At 44.0% G+C, this 21,289-nt stretch overlaps 1 protein-coding gene across 1 annotated transcript in view; it reads left to right on the top strand.

Moving 5' to 3' along the window:
- Positions 1-21,289, top strand: part of MDGA2 (MAM domain containing glycosylphosphatidylinositol anchor 2) — a 683,176-nt gene that overhangs the window by 640,406 nt on the left and 21,481 nt on the right. The window contains exons 12-14 of the mRNA XM_074998506.1: positions 1,687-1,707; positions 13,636-13,791; positions 15,114-15,272. Of these exons, the coding sequence (XP_074854607.1) occupies positions 1,687-1,707; positions 13,636-13,791; positions 15,114-15,272 (336 nt within the window). The remainder of the gene's footprint in view (positions 1-1,686; positions 1,708-13,635; positions 13,792-15,113; positions 15,273-21,289) is intronic.

Genomic DNA, 21,289 nt, shown 5'->3' with positions numbered 1-21,289 from the left:
GTTCAAAGCACTTGCACCTCCGATTGATGAACCCCACAGCCACACTTATCTACCATTCTCTGAAACTTAAAATTACTGCACCTTCTTGCCCTACTTTGGATCTGTGTGGATTAGCAGAGTAATTACTGTGATATTTTTATAAAATTACTGCCTTAACCTTCCTAGTTTATAATCTTTTTCTGACATGCATCTGATATGCATATGCTATATGTGGATGACGAGAGGGAGGCTGCTGGGATAATGCATTTAAGAACTGTATTTTATTAATGTCCTGGCCAATAGCTGCCAGCCGTTTATCATTTTAGAGGTAAGTATCTAAAGCAGCTAGTGAACAGTGAAGGACCTAGCATCATCATGTCTGGGATTAGACCGGAATACTTTATTTAAAAAGGAATTCTGTAGGGTTGCCTGCTGCTGACTGAAAGTCTGACGGGTGTTTTGGGACACACTATGATTTCTGCTTGTTTCCCAAGCCTGTTCTTCTGACTTAAAATTACGGTGAAATTGGGGTGTACATGGAATTTCCTGGAGGAGGCCCAGAGCTCTTGCCTCTGGACAGCTCTACGTGCCGCCCCTCCCACACACCCTGTCTCAAGCCCTCATGCTGCCTCTATACCAAGAACAATCTGTCCTCCCTGCACACAGCTCCATGCTCTACTCCTGCTTCCCCACACCCAGCCCAGCACTCTTCATCCATGAATTGCCCCAGATGGGAGCTCTGCCCCCTGCATCCAGCCTGGAGTCTCCCTACCTTACATCGAGCCCTGGGCCTCCAGCAAGCAAGAAGAGACAGCACCCCCAGTAGGGCTCTGGCAGTTTTAGGAGCCCTTTGACCACGTCCTCTGCCTGTACTTCAATTTCCCCAAGAAGCTTCAAAGGATCAGATACAATTTTCTGATCTTTCTGGGACTGGGATCCTAGAGTCCCTGCTCTGCTCCAGCTGGTGCTCATGGCACTGAAAGGACTGCAAAGAGGAGGAGCACAGTGGGTTGCAACACCACTGAAATTTGGCCTGGCTGCCCCTCCATGATGTTTGCCAAGAAGGGTGTCATGAGCTGGGGGAAAGCTTACCACTGTGTCTCTCCCTTTGCAGCCCTGAACCTAAAGAAACCTGAATCAATGCCAGACAGGAAGTTTGCATTAGGCTGGAAAAATAGGTTGTGACATTTCACATACCAGCATTCTTCAACATAGAAGTATGGATTCATTAGAAGGAAAATTTGCGGGAAAAGAGAGGGCCAATGCAGTGCTAGGACCTCATGTTGGCAGAAGAACAGGTGTTAATGTGAATGCTCTGCACTCTGTGAGTTGTACCCATTTTCTAGCATGTGCTGGCTTGAGCAATAGGGCACCAGCCTGCTGTTTGCTAGGTAGTTGCCTTCTTCCTTAAAATAGGTGTGAGTGTCTATATTTGATACCTGATTGTGTATGCTGAGATGGACGTGAAAGGGCACGCTCCTCCAGGACAGGAAAGCAATATCTCCCATTGTTCAATGTTGATATCTGTAGACAGTGAAGGAGCTGCAAAACACGCTCCATCCAGCGGGGATGTGGTGCTGACCCTAACAGTGTGCAATCATCAGGGTCTGTAGACGGCCCCTTGGAAAGATGCGGGATAAGTAGACCACTCATTTGAAAAAGGCTTTCAAGTCACACTAATTGTGTTCTTTTCTGTCTTTCTTCCAGCTCCAGTCAATCCTCATTTAAGTAAGTATTTTTATCCTTTGCTGCCCTTCTTCACTGGAAGAATGAACTTGGAATTAATGGTTGCTTCATGGTTACACAATAAATAGGTGGCGTTTCACTGCAACTATACTCTGTGCATTCCATAGGGGCTATTTTAATTCTGTCATCTCTGACTGCACTCGCAGTTAGAGACTGGAACTTTTTTAAAGAATTTTCCACTTCCTAAACAAAGGATGCTCACATCAAGAGAAGGTTGGGGCTGCCAGACATTCTCTTTCCCCTGCGTCCCAAGCTGCTGATTAATCCCTAAGGGGCATATCCTTTCCAAGGTTCTCCAGTCCTCTCGGCAAATGGTCCTTGATGAACAGTGAAAGAAGAAAGCAAATGTAAGTGAGTGGGTGAAGCTGTTGATTCCTCAGAGTAATTTGTACAAAGTTCCTGGGTCTGCAAAATTAGGCTAATAATCTTGAGAGAGAAGTCATTCTCCTAAGATTGGTAAAACCCCCTCTTCTTATTTCCTGTGGGGTTAGAAGCATCATTGTATTTATCATGATGTTTTTACATTTCTGACTCCAGTCAGAACCCCATCTACATGCACCTACCTTCAGGAGTGATCAGGGAAGTAAATGGTTGCTCCGTGCCATAGTCACTACATGCTTTGCTATGGGGGCGTGTAGACTTGCACTAGAGAAGGATGAAGAGGTTTTGACAAAATAAGAACCAACCAGAGTGATCGCCAGAGGGTCAGGCTGAATTATTACTGAGGTTCTGCAAACTACTGTATAGAACCTAAAAATGAGCACACTGGGTCAGGCCAATGATCCATCTAGCCCAGGATTCTGTCTTCTGGCAGTGGCCAGGTGCTTAAGGGGGGTGTGAACAAAGGGGAAGAGTTTATTGAGTGATTCATACCATCATTTAGTCCCAGATTATGGCAATCAAAATTTTAGGGATACCTAGAACATGGGGTTGCATCTCTGACCCGCATGACTAATAGCCATTCTCCATGAACTTATCAAATTCTTTTTTGAAGCCAGGTATACTGTTGTTGGTTATTCTTTTGTTTCTGTTCATTCTGATATTCACACAAGGCTTAGTTCAGATGTGTTGAAACAGCACAAAAAGTTTGCTCTCAAAGAACTGCAGGAGATCAGTGGAAGGCACAGTGAATATCTGTCTATACATTGGTGTTGTAGTCATTTAAGTCCAGGAGATTAGAGACAGGAGAAATGAGTTGATGTCTTTTCTTGGACCAATTTCTGTAGGTGGGAGAGCAAAGCTTTTGAGCTACAGAGAGCTCTTCTTCAGGTCGGGGAAATGTAGCTGTCACATTCTGAGTCTATCTAGTGAATATATTCTTGTTTGTACCCAGGATTGTTGGGGATGGGTGGTGACTGTAATCATTTATTAGATGAGATCCTCGGATAGATGAAAGCGTAAGTTTCTTATTGTTTCTCCAAAGGCAAGGTAAGTTAACCAGTGCTTTTTTTGTGCCGGTACTTGGAGCCCCAGCCATGGGATTGGTGGGGGTGTGGAGCCAGCTGGGTATTGGCTCCTCTTTTTTACAAAAAAGATACTGAAGCAAACATATGAAAAGGATGTTACTAAGCTGAAATCCATAGAAGTTTACTCATGGTGGTAATATTTCACAAAATATCCCAGTAGTTGTAGTTGACAAAAATAAAGGTCAATAACTATTTTGACTGTGTTCCAAGCGTTAGGGACTCCTATGGCAAACTGAATAAGAAAGATGGAAATTGCTATGGGAAATGAGAAACCTATCTTTTATTACTCAGACACCATGTTTAGTCAGATGTGCAGACATATATCTGGAAAGAAAAGGAACCTAGACTACTTCAGGCCCATCAGTAATTTGGCTATCAGCCAGTGACAATGGGGAGCAAAATGAGTTCTTGGGGAGTGCAAACAGTTTCTTTGATTCTCCACTTCAGAAATAAAGTAGAATCTCAGAATTACCAGCCCCGTGGGAACAGAGGTTGTTCATAACTTTAAAATGTCCGTAGCTCTGACCAAAAAATTATGGTTATTTGTTGAAATGTTCACTTGGAAAGCTTTGAAACTTTACTGTAAAAAATCCTGCTCTTAGTCATCTTAATCTTAAGGAAATGAGCACAGGAACAGTTTCCTAACTCTGTCAATGAAAAAGCTTTTTACAGTTTCCCCTTTGATTGATTGATTTATTGATTGATTGATTTAGGTTTAGATGTAAGGCAGCACTGCATTTTTTTTTTCGTTCTGTTGCTGTCTGATTGTGTACTTCCAGTTCCAAAAGAGGTGTGAGGTTGACTGATCAGATAGTATCTCTGGTGTTCAGAACTTTGAGATTCTATTGCAGCTGACTAAACACATGTCAGTTTTAAAGCTGTTTGAGAAAACTGTCACTGACTTCAGTAGGGTCAGGACTTCATCATTTAGATGGACTCTCAGCAATAGCATAGTGATGAAGTATTCTGTATCCCATTACCCAATGAACTCCATCATCTTTATTTTCTAGATTCTCATCTTATTTAGCTCAGAAGTGCCAATTGAAAGTAGCTGTATGTCCGTCTATGTAAATTAACCACCAAAACTAAGAAATGATTTAAAGTCCACGAAATTCTACCTTTTACTTTAAACTGATGTTAATGATGCTTATCTGAAGTGTAAATCAAGAGTACTTGGTGGATTTGTCCTGGATAAAACCGTTTTGTGTGAGACCGGAATCGTTCCCTTCATGCATAAATTCTGTAGCACTTGGATAACATAAAATTATTCTCTATTATGAGGCTTCTGAAATAGCTAGGTGAGCATTCTCCAATGAGTTAACTGAGATGTAGCCTTAAATCTTTGCTTCCTTACTTTTGTCGGTTTATTAAAGAACACTACAGATCTCTTTTCGTGATATATGCATGTAGCTACAATTAATGTGAACAGAAGTTATGACTGACTAAGAAAGGAAATTAAAATATAAATATTCATAGAATCATAGAACATTAGAGTACAAAACAACCTCAGGAGATCTTCTAGTCCAAACTGCTGCTGAAAGCATGACTAACTGCAACTAAACTATCTCACTCCTCTTGGTGTCTTTAAAGACATTGCTTGGCCTTACCAATCTTTAAAGATAGAGATTCCACGTCCTCCCTAGGCAGACCATTTCATTTTTCACCAGCCTTTCATAGTATCAAACCTAGACCTGCTCCACTGCAACTTGAGACCATCATTTCTTGTTCTTTCCTCTGCCACCACTGAGAACACCCTGGCTCTATCCTCCTTGAAGCCCCCTAGAAATACTTGAAGGTTGTTATCAGATCTTGCCTCACTTTTCTGCAGATTAAATTAAGCCCAGTTCCCTCATTCTCTTCTTATAAATCATGTGCCCTGGCCCCTTAATGATTTATATTGCCATGGACTGGGTCATTGCCAATTTTTCTACAATCTTTCTGTTAGACACAATACTGCAGATTTGGCCTCACCAGTGCCAGATAGAGGGGAATAACCACTTCCATCAATTGGCTAACAATACTTCTTTTAATTCTGTCTAATACGTCATTAGCCTTCTTGGCAACAAGGGCATACTACTGACTCATATGCATCTTTTCATCCACTGAAATCCTCAGCGCCTTTTCTTCAGAACTGCCACTTAGCCAGTCAGTCCCCAGCCTGTACCAATTCATGGGTTTCTTCCATCTTAAGTGTGAGACTCTGTTCTTGTTCTTGTTGAACCCCATATTTTAATATGATGATCATAATCAAATATTAATTCATATTTAAATTGGGGGTTTTATGGAGAATTGAGAACATGAGAGATTAATGATAACAGGCCCCTTGGTTATCTTGAGGATGCATTTTCACTTTTGGCCTCATTAGCAGTGAACGAATTAATGGCTTCTATCACCTCCTAAATTGCCATATTCTAGCAAAATAAAAGCCACCACCATATTGATGCTGTCGATCAAAGGTCCATAACCTGATTCTGAATGGTAAGTGTACACACTGAACTGCAGTTGAAATGGAAATAGAAGACAGACTTGTGGAAACACTCCAGGTGAGAATAAAAGGGATTTTTAAAACCGCAAGTGTGATGTGTCAAGTAGGGAGTCTACTACAGACCACCTAACCAGGAAGAAGAGGAGGAAGATGCTTTTTTTTTTTAAACAACTAACAGTCATTCAAAGCATAGGATTTAGTGGTGATAGGAGATTTCAAGTACCCAATCATCTGCTGGGAAAATAACACAGTGGGCCACAAATTATACAGTAAGTTCTTGGAATGTACTGGAAACATTTTATCTATTTATTTATTTATTTAATTAATTGCTTTGGACGGCGGAGAAATCTACTAGGTGAGAGGCTGTTGAAAGTGGAGGGCAGTTAGGGTGAAAGTGATCATGATTCTAAGAAAGGATAGGAAGGAGAACAGCAAAATAAAGATAATGGATTTCAAGAAGGCAGACATGAGCAAACTCAGGGAGTTGTAAGTTATATCCCATGAAAGCAAGTCTAAGAGGAAAACAACAGAAGAAAATTGTCAGTTTTTCAGAGACATTATTAAAGGCACAAGAGGAAATAGTTATCCAGTGTAGATAAGATAGGAAGTATGGGAAGAAATCATCTAGTCTTAACCAGGAGATCTTCAATTATCTGGATATCAAAAATAGTTCCAAAGAAAGTGGAAAGTAGGCCAAATTACAAAGGACAAATGGAATCAAATAAGGCATTTTTTGTTGGGAGAAAATTAGAAAGACCAAGGCACAAAACAAGATCAGACTAGCTAGAGACCTAAAGGGTAACAAGAAAACATTTTGTAAATAAATTAGAAGCAAGAGGAAGGCCAAGGACAGGGTAGGCCTATTGCTCAATGAAAAGGGAGAAGCAGTAACAGAAAATGTGGAAAAGGCAGAGGCGCTTAATGACATCTATGCTTCTCTTTTCACCAAGAAGGTTAGTAATGGTTGGACACCTAGCATAGTGAATGCTGGAGAAAATGCAGCAAAGTTCAGAAGTTAAAACAGCAAGAGAACAAGTGAAAATTACTTAGAAAAGTTAGATATCTTTGGGTCACCAGGGCTTGTTGAAATCCATACTAGAATACTCAAAGAGCCAAACAAGTAGATTTTTGAGCCATTAGCTGTTATGTTTGAAAAGTCATTGAAGTTGGAAGAAAATCAAGAAAAATAAAAAGGGGTGAATGTAGTGTCCAACCATAAAAAAGGGAAACAAGGACAACCTGGAGAATTACAGTCCAGTCAGCTTAATGTATGTACCCAGAAAATAACAGAGCAAATAATTAACCAATTTCTTTGCAAACATCTAGAAAGATATTAAGGTGATAAGGAACTGTCAGCATGAATTTGGCAAAAATAAATTATGTTAAACCAACCTGATAGCTTTCTTTGACAGTATGACATTCCTTGTGGAAAGGGGATGGGGAAGTGGCAGATATGGTATATCTTGACTTTCATAAAGCTTTTGATACTGTTTTGCATGACTTTGTCATAAACAAACTAGGGGAATGCACTCTAGATGGATTTACTCTATGGTTGAAGATTTTTAAAAGCAGGTTAGACAAAAACCTGTCAGGAATGGTCTAGATAATACTAACTCCTCCCTCAAATGCAGGTAACTAGACTAGAGGACCTCCCAAAGTCCCTGCCAGTTCTGTGATGGCTATTTTATTGCAATGTATGTATTGGAAAAGTGCTTCCAATTGTGAATGAAGCCAATATGACTGAGATGCAAATAGGGGGATATAAAGTACAAATATTTGTGCTAAGTGAGGCTTGGAGTATACTGAGGCCTGTTGGCTTGATATTTTTCCTTGAATGAAGGTCATGAAATAATATTTGGGATCTGTGCCTTCCCCACCCCAAAGAAAGCACAAGATGTGGTAAGAAGTGAAGCAGGAGCTTGAAGTGGATTTGACCTCAACTTTTTCACCTGTGTGACCCACCTCACCAACCCCCTTGGGTATCAGGGAGTTGGGGGCTGAAGGTTGTAAAATTTAGTAATATTGTTATTGCAGTTTTTGGTAAACATGTAAACCATAAACATATGGTATCATCTTAGGGGCTTTTTGCAGTAAGACCTAATCACATTGACCTGATTAAATTATTGGGAAAGGATTGATGTGAATGGCTTTGTTGACTGTCAAAATGTGGGTATGGTCTGCTGAAGTAACACCTATAGACATGTGGAGCCCTAAAGTTGATCTCCTGGAATATCAAATGTGAATAAGAGCTGAGACTTAATCGGATATGGTCTCAGATTTATGTGGGTGGAATCAGGCCTGCAAGCAAGACAGTGCTCTGGGTCCTGTGCCTTCAGAGTCTCACGTTCCCACCGCCTGGGCCCTACTGTCAATATGCTGTCTTGGGCCCCACCCACTGGCCATGCCCCGGGTCCCACCACCTTGGGTTGTCGCAATTTCTTTTTTCTGACTGGGTGGAATGGAAAAAGGTGTATAAGTGTTTGTCAAACCTAGCCAGATGGGCAGATCACGAATGACAGTGGGGGTGACATCATCTCCTCTTGTGATGTTCTCTACTGGCTGTTTATTTCATCCTTGATTCCAATGTTGAATAGTAACAGAGAGGAAGCCGTGCTAGTCTATACACTATCAAAACAAAAAGCAGTCAAGTAGCACTTTAAAGACTAACAAAATGGTTTATTAGGTGAGTTTTCGTGGGACAAACCCACTTCTTCAGACCATAGCCAGACCAGAACAGACTCAATATTTAAGGCACAGAGAAACAAAAACAGTAAGCAAGGAGGACAAATCAGAAAAAGATAATCAAGGTGAGCAAATCAGAGAGTGGAGGGGTGGGGGGGAAAGTCAAGAATTAGATTGAGCCAAGTATGCAGACAAGCCCCTATAGTGACTCAGAAAGTTCCCATCACGATTTAAACCATGTGTTAATGTGCCGAATTTGAATATAAAAGCCAGCTCAGATGTTTCTCTTTCCAAAATGGTGCGATAATTCCTTTTCAGGTATGCTTGTTACTTTTGTCTATTTGTTTATATGTATGTAGTGCCAAAAAGACTTGGCGCTGGCCCTTTCCAATTTATTACATGTGATTGAATGCCATTTGCAGCTGACACTGTGTTAGATAAATGCAAACTCGTGCTTGCTTTTTCACTGGACCTGAAACATTTTCTTGCGCACTCCTAAAAAAAAGGCGTTTAATGTGCTGATGTGGAATTTTGAAAAGAACCTTCTTGCGGCCTGCTTTGAAGTGCAAACACAGCCTTTAAACTACACAGCGCAGTTAGAAATGTCAAGATGGACGTCGAGGCTGATGTTAGGTATAGCTCAGCTTGCTGCAGGAGCTGGTTCAGATTTTATGCATTTTCCGCTCTGCTGAGCTGTCACATCATCGATATTTCACCTGCAAATCGTATCACTGTGCAGGAACCATGGGTGTAGGATACTGCCGATGCAGTTTCCAGCTGCAGAGCTCAGTAGTAATGTTGTGCTTTGGGTCGGTAGGGAAGAGCTATGGCTTATCCAGGAGCCGCACAATTGGCAGTGGGTTTGGGCCAGAAAACCCACAGCTAATATGAGATCTGCTTGAATGGCTGGCCCAGTGATGGGGCCACTTTTAGAGCTCTGAAGCCCCTTGTCAGCATGAGTCCTGGTGTCAGGACACCTCTTGAACTCAGCTGCTCCTTGAGCCCGCTCTGGGGAGAAGGACATGACATTAATGCCTATTTGAGCTGAATTACCCTGTGCTACAGCATTAGCTCATCCTGCAGGTTTTGTAGAGGAGACCCCGGTGGAAATGTTGCCACTAGCACCCCAGTCCTCCAAGGCAACTGCTGTCAACATCCTCTTTGAACACAATGCAGGGTGCAGTTTCCATTCATCCATCCTATTCCTACAGCAGATAAGCACCTGGAGAGTTATTAAGAACTTGGATAGATGAAGGGGGAAACAGTGTACACACACAGGATATTATATGGAATAAGCTATTTTAGTATTGACTTAGAGTCAAATACATTCTGGAAAGTGACGCACTCATCTTCTCTTTTCTTCATAGTCCTCCATCTGCACTGGCACTTCTTTCATGAGCTTTCTCAGTGTTGCTGTGTACTCATTCGTGAGCTAAGAAATCAAACAGCAGATGCTAATCAGCATCAGTACATATACATTGTTATCAGGTGATTGGATATCAGTGTATGTAACTATTTTTCACATTTCTTCTCCATTGTGGTTGTGATGGCACCTGTATATTACAAATGTTCCATTAAACAAGACTCCAAAGAGATATGAGGGTTTCATGATCAAACACATCCAGTTTGACTCCCGATCACACCAGTGGTGAACAATCCTTTCAGGCCAGCTAAGGAATTGTGTTTTAGTAAACTTGATTCTTACAGTCCAATTATGGCAGCTCTGCTAACCTCAGTGGAAGGCCAAAGCACAATTGGAGTGGCAGCACACAACCCATGTGAAGGGCAACAAGAAGGGATTTACAGGTATGTTAGCAAGAAAAAGATGGTCAGGGAAGGCGTGGGACCCTTACTGAATGAGGAAGGCAATCTAGTAGCAGATCATGTAGCAAAAGCTGACATATCCAAAGTTTTCTTTTTACTTTGGTCTTCGCTAACAAACTCAGCTGCCCCACCGCTGCACTGGGCAGCACAGTATGGGGAGGAGATGAACAGCCCTCAGCGGTGAAAGAACAGGTCAAAGACTCTTTAGAAAACTTGAACATGCACGAGTTCATGGGGCAGGACCTAATGCATCTGAAGGAGCTGAGAGAGTTAGTTGATGTGGCTGCAGAGCCATTGGCTGTTATCTCTGAAAACTCATGGCAAACGGGGGTCTTGAATGACTGTGAAAAGGCAAATGTAGTGCCCATATTTTAAAAAGTAGGAAAGAGAGAGAATCTGGAGAACTACAAACTGGTCAGCATCACTGTAAAAATCATGGAACAGGTCCTCAATGAATCCATTTTCAAAATCGTGGAGCAGAGGAAGGTAGCTAGGAACAGTCAACTTGTGTTCACTAAGGGCAAGTCATGCCAGACCGACCTAATTGCCTTCTGCGATGAGGTAGCTGGCTGTGTGGACAAAGGGAAGGTGGTGGACATGATAGACCTTGATTTGAGCAAAGCTTTTGATATGGTCTCCCACAGTATTCTTGCCAGCAAGTTAAAGAAGTCTGGCTTGGGAGAATGGAATAGAAGGAGGATAGAAAGCTGGCTAAATTATTGTGTGCAGTGATCAATGGTAATGATCAATGGCTCATTGTCTAGTTGGCAGCTGATTGCAAGTGAAGTGCCACAGGCGTCAGTCCTAGGGCCAGTTTTGTTCACTACTTTCATTACTGATCTGAATGATGGGTTGTTTTGCACACTCCCCATGTCTGCCAATAAGACAAATTGGAAGACTGGGCTGCAAGAAATCTGATGAGGTTCAATAAGGACAAGTGCAGAGTCCTGCACTTGGGCCAGAAGAATCCCAAGCACTGTTAAAGGCTGGGGTCTGTCTGGCTCGGTAGTAGTTTTGCAGAAAAGGACCTGGGAGTTGCAGTGGACGAGAAGCTGGACATGAGTCAACAGTGTGCCGTTGTAGCCAAGAAGGCTAATGGCATATTAGGTTGCATCAAGAGGAGGTTGCCAGTAGATCCAGAGAAGTGATTATTCCTCTTTATTCGGCTTTGGTAAGGCTGCACCTGGAGCACTGTATCCAGTTCTGGGCCCCCAATTACAGGAAGGATGTGGATACACTGGAGAGGGTCCAGTGGAGAGCGACCAAAATAATTAGGGGGCTGGAGCATATGACTTAGAAAGGTTGAGGGAATTGGGACTGTTTAGTCTGTAGAAGAGAAGACTGAGGGGGGACTTGATAACAGCCTTCAACTTACTGAAGGGAGGGTGCAAAAAGGCTGGAGAGAAGCTGTTCATAGTGGTCACGGATGGCAGAACACAGAACAAAGGTCTCAAGTTCCGGTTGGAAATGTACAGGTTGAACATTAGGAAAAACTTTTTCACTAGGAGGGTGGTGAAGCATTGGAATCGTTTACCCAGGGAAGTAGTGGAGTCTCCATCCCTGGAGGTGTTTTAGTCTCACCTCGACAAAGCCCTTGCGGGGCTGATCTGATGGGTTTGGTCCTGCTTAGAGCTGGGGGCTGGACTCGATGGATTTTTTAGATCTCTTCCAGCTCTATTGTTCTATGATTCTATGAATACTGTGCTAGGGGGAGAGGTAAATATGCTGGAGGGTAGGGATAGGGTCCAGATATGTGGAATGGGCCAAAAGAAATCAGAAGAGGGTCAACAAGTGTCCAACATTTAGGATGGAAGAATCGCAAGCAGTGCTACAGGCTGGGGACCAATTGGCCAAGCAGTGGTTCTCTGGGGATCAAAGTAAATGAAAAGCTGTATATGTGTCATCAGTGTGCCCTTGTAGCTCTTGTTCATGCCATATTGGGCTCTATTAGTAGGAGCACTGCCAACAGGTTGAACAGCCCCTCTCTTCAGCACTTGTGAGTCCACATTCGTAGTATTATGTCTAATTTTGGGTCCCCTACTGCAAGTGGGGGGGTGGACAAATTGGAGAGTCCAGCAGAGGGCAATATTTAGTCTGCAGAAGAGAAAAGTGAGAGGGGATTTGATATCATCCTTCCACTACCTGAAGGGCAGGGGTTCCAAAGAGAATGGAGCCAGGCTGATCTCCATGGTGACAGATAACAAAACAAGAAGTAGTAGTCCCAAGTTGCAGTGTGCGCAGGTCCACTGATGTGGGTGGACAGAGAGGGCAGCCATCCCAGGAACACTGAACCCTTTAAATTGCTGCTGGAGCTCAGTGTGGTGCACTCCAGGCAGTTCTGACAGCTGGGATTGTGAGTGGGGCACACCGCCATCCATGGAGTGCTGAGGGCTGTCTACCCTTGGCTCTACCCCTTCTGCCCAAGGTCCTGCCCCTTCTGGGAGTGCAGAACAGCACTCTTTCCCCCCACCCTTTCCCAGGAGCCTGGTAGGGCCATCAGCCCTGCTGAGTGTAGGAAGTCTAGTCTGGCTATTAGGAGAAAACTGTTTCACCAGGAGGGTGGTGAGGCACTGGACTGGGTTACCCAGAAAGGTGGTGGGATCGACAGCCTTTGAGATTTTCTAAGATCAGGCTAGAAAAAGCCATTTCATTGGAGTTGGTCCTGCTTTGAGCAGGGGGTTGGACTAGGTGATCTCCTGAGGTCCTTTCCAGCCCTACTCATCTATTATTCTGTAAACAACTGCTCTCTCCTGCCAGTAAGAAATAAATCCATTGATCTTGCCACAACAGTGTATTCACTGGAACTGCTCCTGTGTGGAAAGTTCCACAGATGCTCTGGGGCTTTATGCTGCTTGGAGGGATCTGAGAATCCAGACCAGCAAAGTCTTGGAAGTTTTGGGTCACTGGCTACCCAAGAATACAACTTTGTGCTCATGTAAGAACACAGCAGTTGCAATACACTGTGATGCATGAGCTGAGAGTTCCACAAGCAAAACACGAGGAGACTGCTGACAATTACTCAGCTAGAAGCTTTCAGTTGTAAGCCATGCTGACTCCTCAAAACAAGTTCTCGTGCTTTGCCTGATGGGCACACTGTAAAGCTTATCTACTCTAGGCTTCTCTGGAGAGTGGCTATGCTAATAGGGACTGATAGATCATGCTGAATTGTGGTGGAGAAGGAGGAGGATGTATTTGATTCGATCTGTACATCTCTTCACTTTACATGCATGCCGGGTGTGATGGTCTGCTGCATTTTGTGGCGGGCACAATAACAAATACAATAACCACGGAAAAGGAAGACACCCTCTTGACAGTTTTACCTTGTCAGGATGTCCAGTGTCAGTAATGGCAATTTGTCCTTTGAAAATGTTCTTGTGGTTCAGCCTTTTTGACAATTCCACATAAAATGATTGCCATGACTGAAGTCATGTTCATTTACTGTGTTGTCTGCAGGAGAGTTCCATTGTGGGTTTGAAGATGGCAACATATGTCTGTTCACTCAAGATGATACGGATAATTTTGACTGGACAAAACAAAGCACTGCCACCAGGGACACAAAATACACCCCAAACACTGGCCCCAACGCAGACCGAAGTGGATCAAAAGAAGGTAAAACATAGCTTAGATTTCAGCAGTAACAGACCTTCAGCTGCTGTAAATCAGCCTAACCCTACTGGGGATCTATCCAATATGTTGACCCCAAAAGCTATGTCTTTTCTTACTGAGACCTACTAGTAATTAGGTTGAAACTTCTGATCGATACCAATTCTAGCGAGACCCTATAATATTTAATGGAGATGATTCCAAAACAAAATCTTGCCTCTGAACATCTACCTACCAGTTCATTACATTCAGATCTCAACCTAAGACCCAACTTTGTTGTTCATGATCAGTCTTGCTTGTTACCATTTCTCATGTCATTGTAAGAATGAGCAGTTTCAGACAGTGGTTACAATAGTGATCAGAATTCCCTTTAAGCAGAACACTTGGGCAGCTGCACTGGAGGGATTCAGGTACCACCCAGCTGGTTAGCAGAGCACCTGGAGCTTCCCACAGTCGGCAGCATGTTTCCATTGGTGGTGCACATTGGTGCATGCCTTAGTATGCAGAACAAAAATTATTCCACACCTGGATGGAAACAGTAGAGGGAATAAAGATAGTGATGTGTATTTCAGACTTTTTGCTATGTTTTGTTCTTACTCTCTCTCAGAAAAGATTTTCTTGCAGTCTTCATTTTTAACCCGCTGAAGGTCAGGATTTGAAATCTGCCATCCCTGTAAACTAAAAGTGCTGGATTCTGCTTTTTCAATGCGTTTGAATGTTGGCTTTCAGACCTACAGTGGAGGATGGCAATAACAGATACAACCTTATACCCCACAATCCACCTGCATTACCAAAGACGGTAACATTTGCATTGCCTGGGCTTGGTTACAGCTACGGAGCAAGTCACAATAAAAAGCTAGCATCTCTATTGCTGACACAGACCAGAATGAGAACTGTTGTGTTCTTTCACTGAGGATGGGCTTTTGGACTGTGATTGGTAAGGCTTTCGGACAAGTTCCTTGCAAAAGTGCCATCAAGACATTTTTAATTATTCTTCTCCAAGTGTTCACATAAACACTTTGCAGCCTTGCATCTGTAAGCTGGAGCCTATATATTAATTTGCCTCCTTCTTGTTTATGCACACTGGCTTATTGCTTTCCAGTTGCTTGTGAGTGCTGAGCTACGAACAAATATTTCACTGTATTTGTGGAAAAAGAGATAGGATTTATGCAGGTCAAGTGCAGCAAACCAGACCCAGCCATGTCAGATGAGTTTAAAAAATTGTTCAAAGTTCTTAATGGCCCTGGTTTGAGCATGATTATGCTGAGAGCAAGAGCATGTTTGTTGAAAGATCAAACTTAACTATTTCCATTCTGGTCTTCTTCTAGGTTTCTACATGTACATTGAAACCTCACGTCCAAGACTGGAAGGGGAAAAGGCCAGGCTTCTTAGTCCTATTTTCAACGTAGCCCCGAAAAACCCTTATGGAGTCACCAACACAGCGTATTGTTTCAGCTTCTACTATCACATGTACGGACAGCACATAGGTGAGAGGAAGGCAACGATATCGTCTTTGCTGATGTAGGAGAAATGAGGGTTTTATTAACTGGAAAGACTAACACACCATCTCTAGTGAGAAAAGAAAGATCAGCAGCCTCTCCGCAGTAATCTGTTACTACTGCACCTTGCGCAGAGGCGTTGTGCTCCATGGCTGGGGCAGCCAGGGGCCGTGGTAATAGAGACGATAAGATGGTATGCCCACTAGCACCTTCCGTTTGCTCAATTTGTAGCTTCTCTGCCGAGACTGCCAACAGGCGTGTAGTGCACGCTGGAAGTGACAGGGCCAAATTCTCCCCTCAGCGTAGCAGCCCGGCTGTGGGTCCCGCACCACAGCTGATCGGTGTTGACAGGTGCATGGGTTTGGTTTGACTGTTGAACAGTGAGTGAGTGTGGTGCTCCTCAGGATGAGGGAGAAATAATAGCTGGTTTTGAGATGGCTCCACTTCATTTTTGTGGGGTCCTGGGTACCTCTGGAGCACAGGCTGTGAATGACACTAGTACTTGTGTAATGGCTGGGTGAGGAACCAGGAGCTTATTTGGAAAACATGAGGGCTGGGTCTAAATGACCAAGCTCATTTCAATGTCTGGCGAAAGCCTATCTCCCAAGAGAAAAGCCGGCCTCCGATGCCCTGTCCGATCACCTGTGGGTGTGGAACTGTGGTATGTGTTTCTAATCCTACTGCCAAATATCTGTTGCTTTTCACCACAAATTATATAAGACGTTCATGTGGAATTAACCCTGTAAATGCTCACATCTTCCAAAGGGTCAGCCTGGGTTAACGTTGATTATCAGTGGAAGCACAGACAGAAGCCCATTTGTCCGTTGTCTGTGTGAACAGGTGCTCAGGTGGGCTCTTTCCAGAGTGGTGCTGAACCCCTCTACCACCACACCACAGAAACACTAACCCAGGAATGAATTCATTCAACAAACCCCATTTTCAGCTCTGTCCACATATCTATACTAGAGACACTATCAGTGGACCTAACCATGTGAGCTACACCAACAGGGGCTCATACACCTGCAAATCCACTAATGTGTTATGTGCAGTCAGGTGCCAACAATGTCCCTCTCCCATATACATTGGACAAACTGGACAGTCTCTGTGCCAGAGGATGAATGGACATAAATCCAACATCAGGAACTGGGGTACACATACACCTGTTGGGGAACACTGTACCCTCCCTGGACATTCAATAATGGACCTTAGAGTGGCCCTCTAGTTACAAAAGGCTTTTACCACTAGATTACAAAGGGAGCTATCTGAATTGGAATTCATCTGCAAGTTTAACACATTTAACCTGGAGCTTAACAAGGATTTCAATTTCCTAACACATTACAAGAATTTCCCCACCTTTGGCATTCGCAGGAATGGCCCCCATGCCACTTAACTTAATTTACACTTTCAACAGGTTCTTTTAATGATAGGTGACTTTTCCCACCCCTTTTTCCCTTCTTCTTCTTCCTCCTGCCCCCCTCACCCATATGTATACCATGTATTCTCATTTCTGCTCCAAAATCTGATGAAACGACATTGGCAGTTTTAAGGTGCTACATGACTGCTTGGTGGGTGTTTTGGTTTTGCTTTGTTTTGGTGTTGGTGAACCTAGAGACTAACACAGCTACCCCTCTGAAACTAGTCACTCCTACCTAGAGTGATCAATACTTTGGATGTTTTGGGCCACAATAACATTTTCATGCATTTGTAATTGGACCGATGAAGTGGCACAGACTTGCTAAACATACTGCTGAGATGCAACACTGGAACGAATGTGCCACAGGTTTTCACAAGTGGTTTACAGAATCACAGAATCATAGGGCTGGAAGGGATCTCAGGAGGTCACCTAGTGCAGCCCCCTGCTTCAAGCAGGATCAACCCCCACTAAGTCATCCCAGACAGGACCTTGTCCAGCCAGGACTTAAAAACCTCGATGGATGGAGAATCCACCACCTCTCCAGGCAACAAATTCCAGTGCTTCACCACCCTCCTGGTGAAGTAGTTTTTCCTAGTATCAAATCTACACCTCTCCCTCTTCAACTTCAGACCATTACTCCTTGTTCTGCCATCTGACACCGCTGAGAACAGTTTCTCACCTTCCTCTTTAGAGCTCCCCTTCAGGAAGTTGAAAGCTGCTATTAAATCACCCCTAAGTCTTCTCTTCTGTAAACTAAACAAGCCCAAATCACTAAACCTGTTCTCATAGGTCTTGTGCTCCAGCCCCTTAATCATTTTTGTTGCCCTCCACTGAACCTGCTCCAGCAAATCCACATCCTTTTTATAATGGGGGAGCCCAAAACTGGACACAATATTCAAGATGCAGCCTCACCAGTGCCTAATAGTGGGGAATAACTACTTCTCTAGATCTGCACGAAATGCTCCTCCTAATGCACCCTAGTATGCTGTTAGACTTCTTGGCTACAAGAGCACACTGTTTACTCATATCCAGCCTTTCATCCACCGTAACTCCTAGGTCCCTTTCCATTGTACTGCTGCTGAGCTAGTCGGTCCCCAGCCTGTAACAATGCTTGGGATTCTTTTGCCCCAGGTGCAAGACTCTACACTGTCCTTGTTGAACCGCATCAGATTTCTTTTGGCCCAGTCCTCCAATTTATCCAGGTCACTCTGTATTCTCTCTACCCTCCAAGGTATCTACTTCTCCCCCTTGTTTTGTGTCATCTGCAAGCTTGCTGAGGGTGCAATCCAGTTCCTCATCCAGGTCACTAATAAAGATGTTGAATAACACCAGCCCCAGAACTGAGCCTTGCGGCACTCCACTTGAAACCTACCGCCATCCAGATATTGAGCCATTGATTACTACCCATTGGGCCTGACCTTCAAGCCAGCTTTCTATCCATCTTACAGTCCAAGGATCCAATCCATATTTCCTTAACTTACGGACAAGAATGTCGTGGGAGACCGTATCAAAATCTTTGCTGAAATCAAGGTATATAACATCCACTGACTTCCCCATGTCCACAGAGCTTGTTACCTCATCATAGAATCTAATCAGATTGGTCAGGCAAGACTTGCCCCTGGTGACCCATGTTGGCTACTTTTGACACTTTCCCCTCTTTCAAGGGCTCCAAAATGGATTCCTTGAGGATTCCCTCCATTATTTTCACAGGGATTGAGGTAAGGCTGACGGGTCTATAGTTCCCTGGATTGTCCTTCTTTCCTTTTTTAAAGATGGGCACTACATTTGCCTTCTTCCAGTCATCTGGTATCTCCCCCAGTCTCCAAGAGTCTTCAAGGATAATGGCCAAAGATTCAGCAATGACCTCTGCCAATTCCCTCAGTACCCTCAGGTGCATTAAATCCATACCCCTGGACTTGTGCGCATCTAGTTTTTCTGGATAGCTCAGAACTTGTTCCTTCCCCACAGATGGCTGCCCTCCACCTTCCCATATTGCATTGTCTAGGACCATCATGTGGAAGTTGACTTTGTCCGTGAAGACTGAGGAAAAAAAAGCATTGAGTACTTCAGCTTTTCCTCCATCCTCTGTCAGTAGGTTACCTCCCTCATCCAGTAATGGCCCCACACCTTCTCTGATAACCCATTTATTGTTAACATGCCTGTAGAAACCCTTCTTGTTACTCTACACATCCCTTGTCAGCTGCAGTTCCAATTGTGCTTTCACTTTCCTGATTACTGCCCAGTATTCTCCAGCCGTATGTTTATACTCCTCCTTAGTCAACTGTCCACATTTCCATTTCTTGTGTGCATCCTTTTTGAGTTTAACAGCTCTGTGTCCTATAACACCTTATTTCGAGTGGATGAGATTCCCAGCAGCCTCTTGGCATAGTGCATCATTGCTGGCGGAACAAGGGATAAAGTGTAGAAGAGGAAACAACCAAATAAAACCAACAAACAAGAGTACTGCCTGACAATAATCATTACAGTCAAACAAGGCCTAATGGGAACCACCAAAATGCTAGCACACTAATTAAAGTGTCTCCTCATCATCAACATGATCCCCGTGGTATAAAACCATCCAAAACAGAATGACTCTAATTTATTTCTATGCAAAAATGTATCACATCTCCACTGCCGTTTGTACTCTCTGCTCCAGGGTCACTTGCCTGCTCATTCTCCTGCACATCAGAATTTTCTTTGGTTTAAAAGAAATGTTCAGTACAAGTCATACAAAAGATCACAAGCAGCACGTGTAAGTAGGCTCAGCCAAGAAGACTGGTAGCAAGTTATAAATTCCAAGAGCAGGCCATCATTGCAGGTTGAATCTGTCAAAATTGCAAATGTGTTTGGAGCTGACATAGGCAGGTACTTATAAATTAAATCCAGAGGCTGCCATGATTGATCCAGGATGCCTTTGTGTGTCTGGTGAAGTAATGCCTGTTACTTTAAGCAAAAATGCCCATAGATGTAATGCTCTTGTCATATAGTTTGGACTACATGACAGAGTTTGGCTGTGGTTTGAAGGAGCTTAGCTTTGGCATCCTGTCTGGCCTAAATAATTGAATCATATAATCATCCTCTAATACCTGCACCGCTGTATGCCACAATCTGAATCTCGCAGTAATGGATAACACATGGGAACAAAGCATGTGTGCATTGCTTCTTCTTGCCCATCATTTTTCTCTTCATAAAAAGCAGAATTTTCATATGTATAATACAATTCATGCTATGACAAGTCATCAAGGTACTGGGCCTTTCTCTAATGTTTCTCCAGTAGTTGTTGACAAACTTCTCAGTGCACCTATCTGTCCAGTCTTTTGGGCACCACACTTTCCTCCTGCAGCTCTGCTAAACTCTGTGTAGTACCCAGAGGCACTGAGACCTCATCTGGGGTGTGTGAAATCTCTGCTCTACGGCCTTGGCTGAGGGCCAGCTGGCCTTGAGCTGACGCGGTAGAGCACAGAGCTTTAGCCCCTATGATCACGGGTTCTATCCCTGGTGCTGGTGACCCAGGTCTGTTGGCGTTACACTAGTATGAAGTCTCAGTGCCTCTGGGCACTAGATGATGCCGTGGACTGAGGAAGCATGTCCTGAGCTTCTGAGGCCTTCCAGCAGCTCATCCCGGATGAACCCCCAGTTGTAACACTGACAGACCCAGGTTGCTGGCAGCAGGGAGTGAACTTCTGATCATAGGGGCTAAAGCCCTGTGCTCTACCCTATGAGCTGAAGGCCAGCTGGCTCTCAGCCAAGGCTGTAGAGCAGAGACTTCACTCACCCCAGTATGAGGTCTCAGTGCCTGTGGGTACTATACGTGTACTAACAGTCCTCTTGACCTGAGCAACCACACAAGAGCAAACCCCTCCAGGCTCTGTCATCACTCAGCCAACAGCAAGTGGTGCCACGTGCCCAGCAAAATTCCAGGAATGCTTCCTGAGCTACTCATGGATCATACAGAGAAAAGCCCCACCCACTCATCCCAGCCTCTCCCCACCCCAAAGAGAGCATCTTACACTGCTCGAGCCTGTGGTATTGGCCTGTTTCACTATGCAGCAGTAACAAATCCCTCCAGGAGACATAGGGTCTGGGGTATTCCTTGTTATCTCACAGGAGTGTTCTTTTCTTCTCTGCTCTGTCATCACCCCACCTTTCTCCAGGAACCTTCTCATTGAAACCCAAAGAGATGCTCACAGAGTAAAGTGCTACTCAGTGGAAGTAAAGGTCAGTCTGTACTCTTCAGAAGTAGGGGAGTAACAGATATCCAGTTGTTGTAGCAGCCTTTTGTTGCACAACCTGCTGGTCCAATTTGTATAACTGAGGTATAATAATGACTCTTTAGGTGAGGGGCTCGAGACACTATTGCACAGGTCAGGCCTTAGGATAAAGTGAGCCTGGCAGTTGCCTTGGGCCTCACATCTCCAGGCCCAGGCTTCCATCAGCCCAGCCCTGCCGTCAGAGTACCACTTTGGGCCCCGCCCACTGACCAGGCCCTGCTGTCAGAGCGCCACCTTGGGCCCTGCCCACTAGCAGGACCCTGCTGTCAGTGTGCTGTCTTGGGCCCTGCCCACTGGCTGGGCCCCACTCACTGGCCGGT

The sequence above is a fragment of the Carettochelys insculpta genome, chromosome 6 (assembly GCF_033958435.1).
Source record: "Carettochelys insculpta isolate YL-2023 chromosome 6, ASM3395843v1, whole genome shotgun sequence".
Classification (NCBI taxonomy): Eukaryota; Metazoa; Chordata; order Testudines; family Carettochelyidae; genus Carettochelys; species Carettochelys insculpta.
Note: the sequence above shows the minus strand (reverse complement) of the source record. Positions and strands in the feature narration are given on the sequence as shown.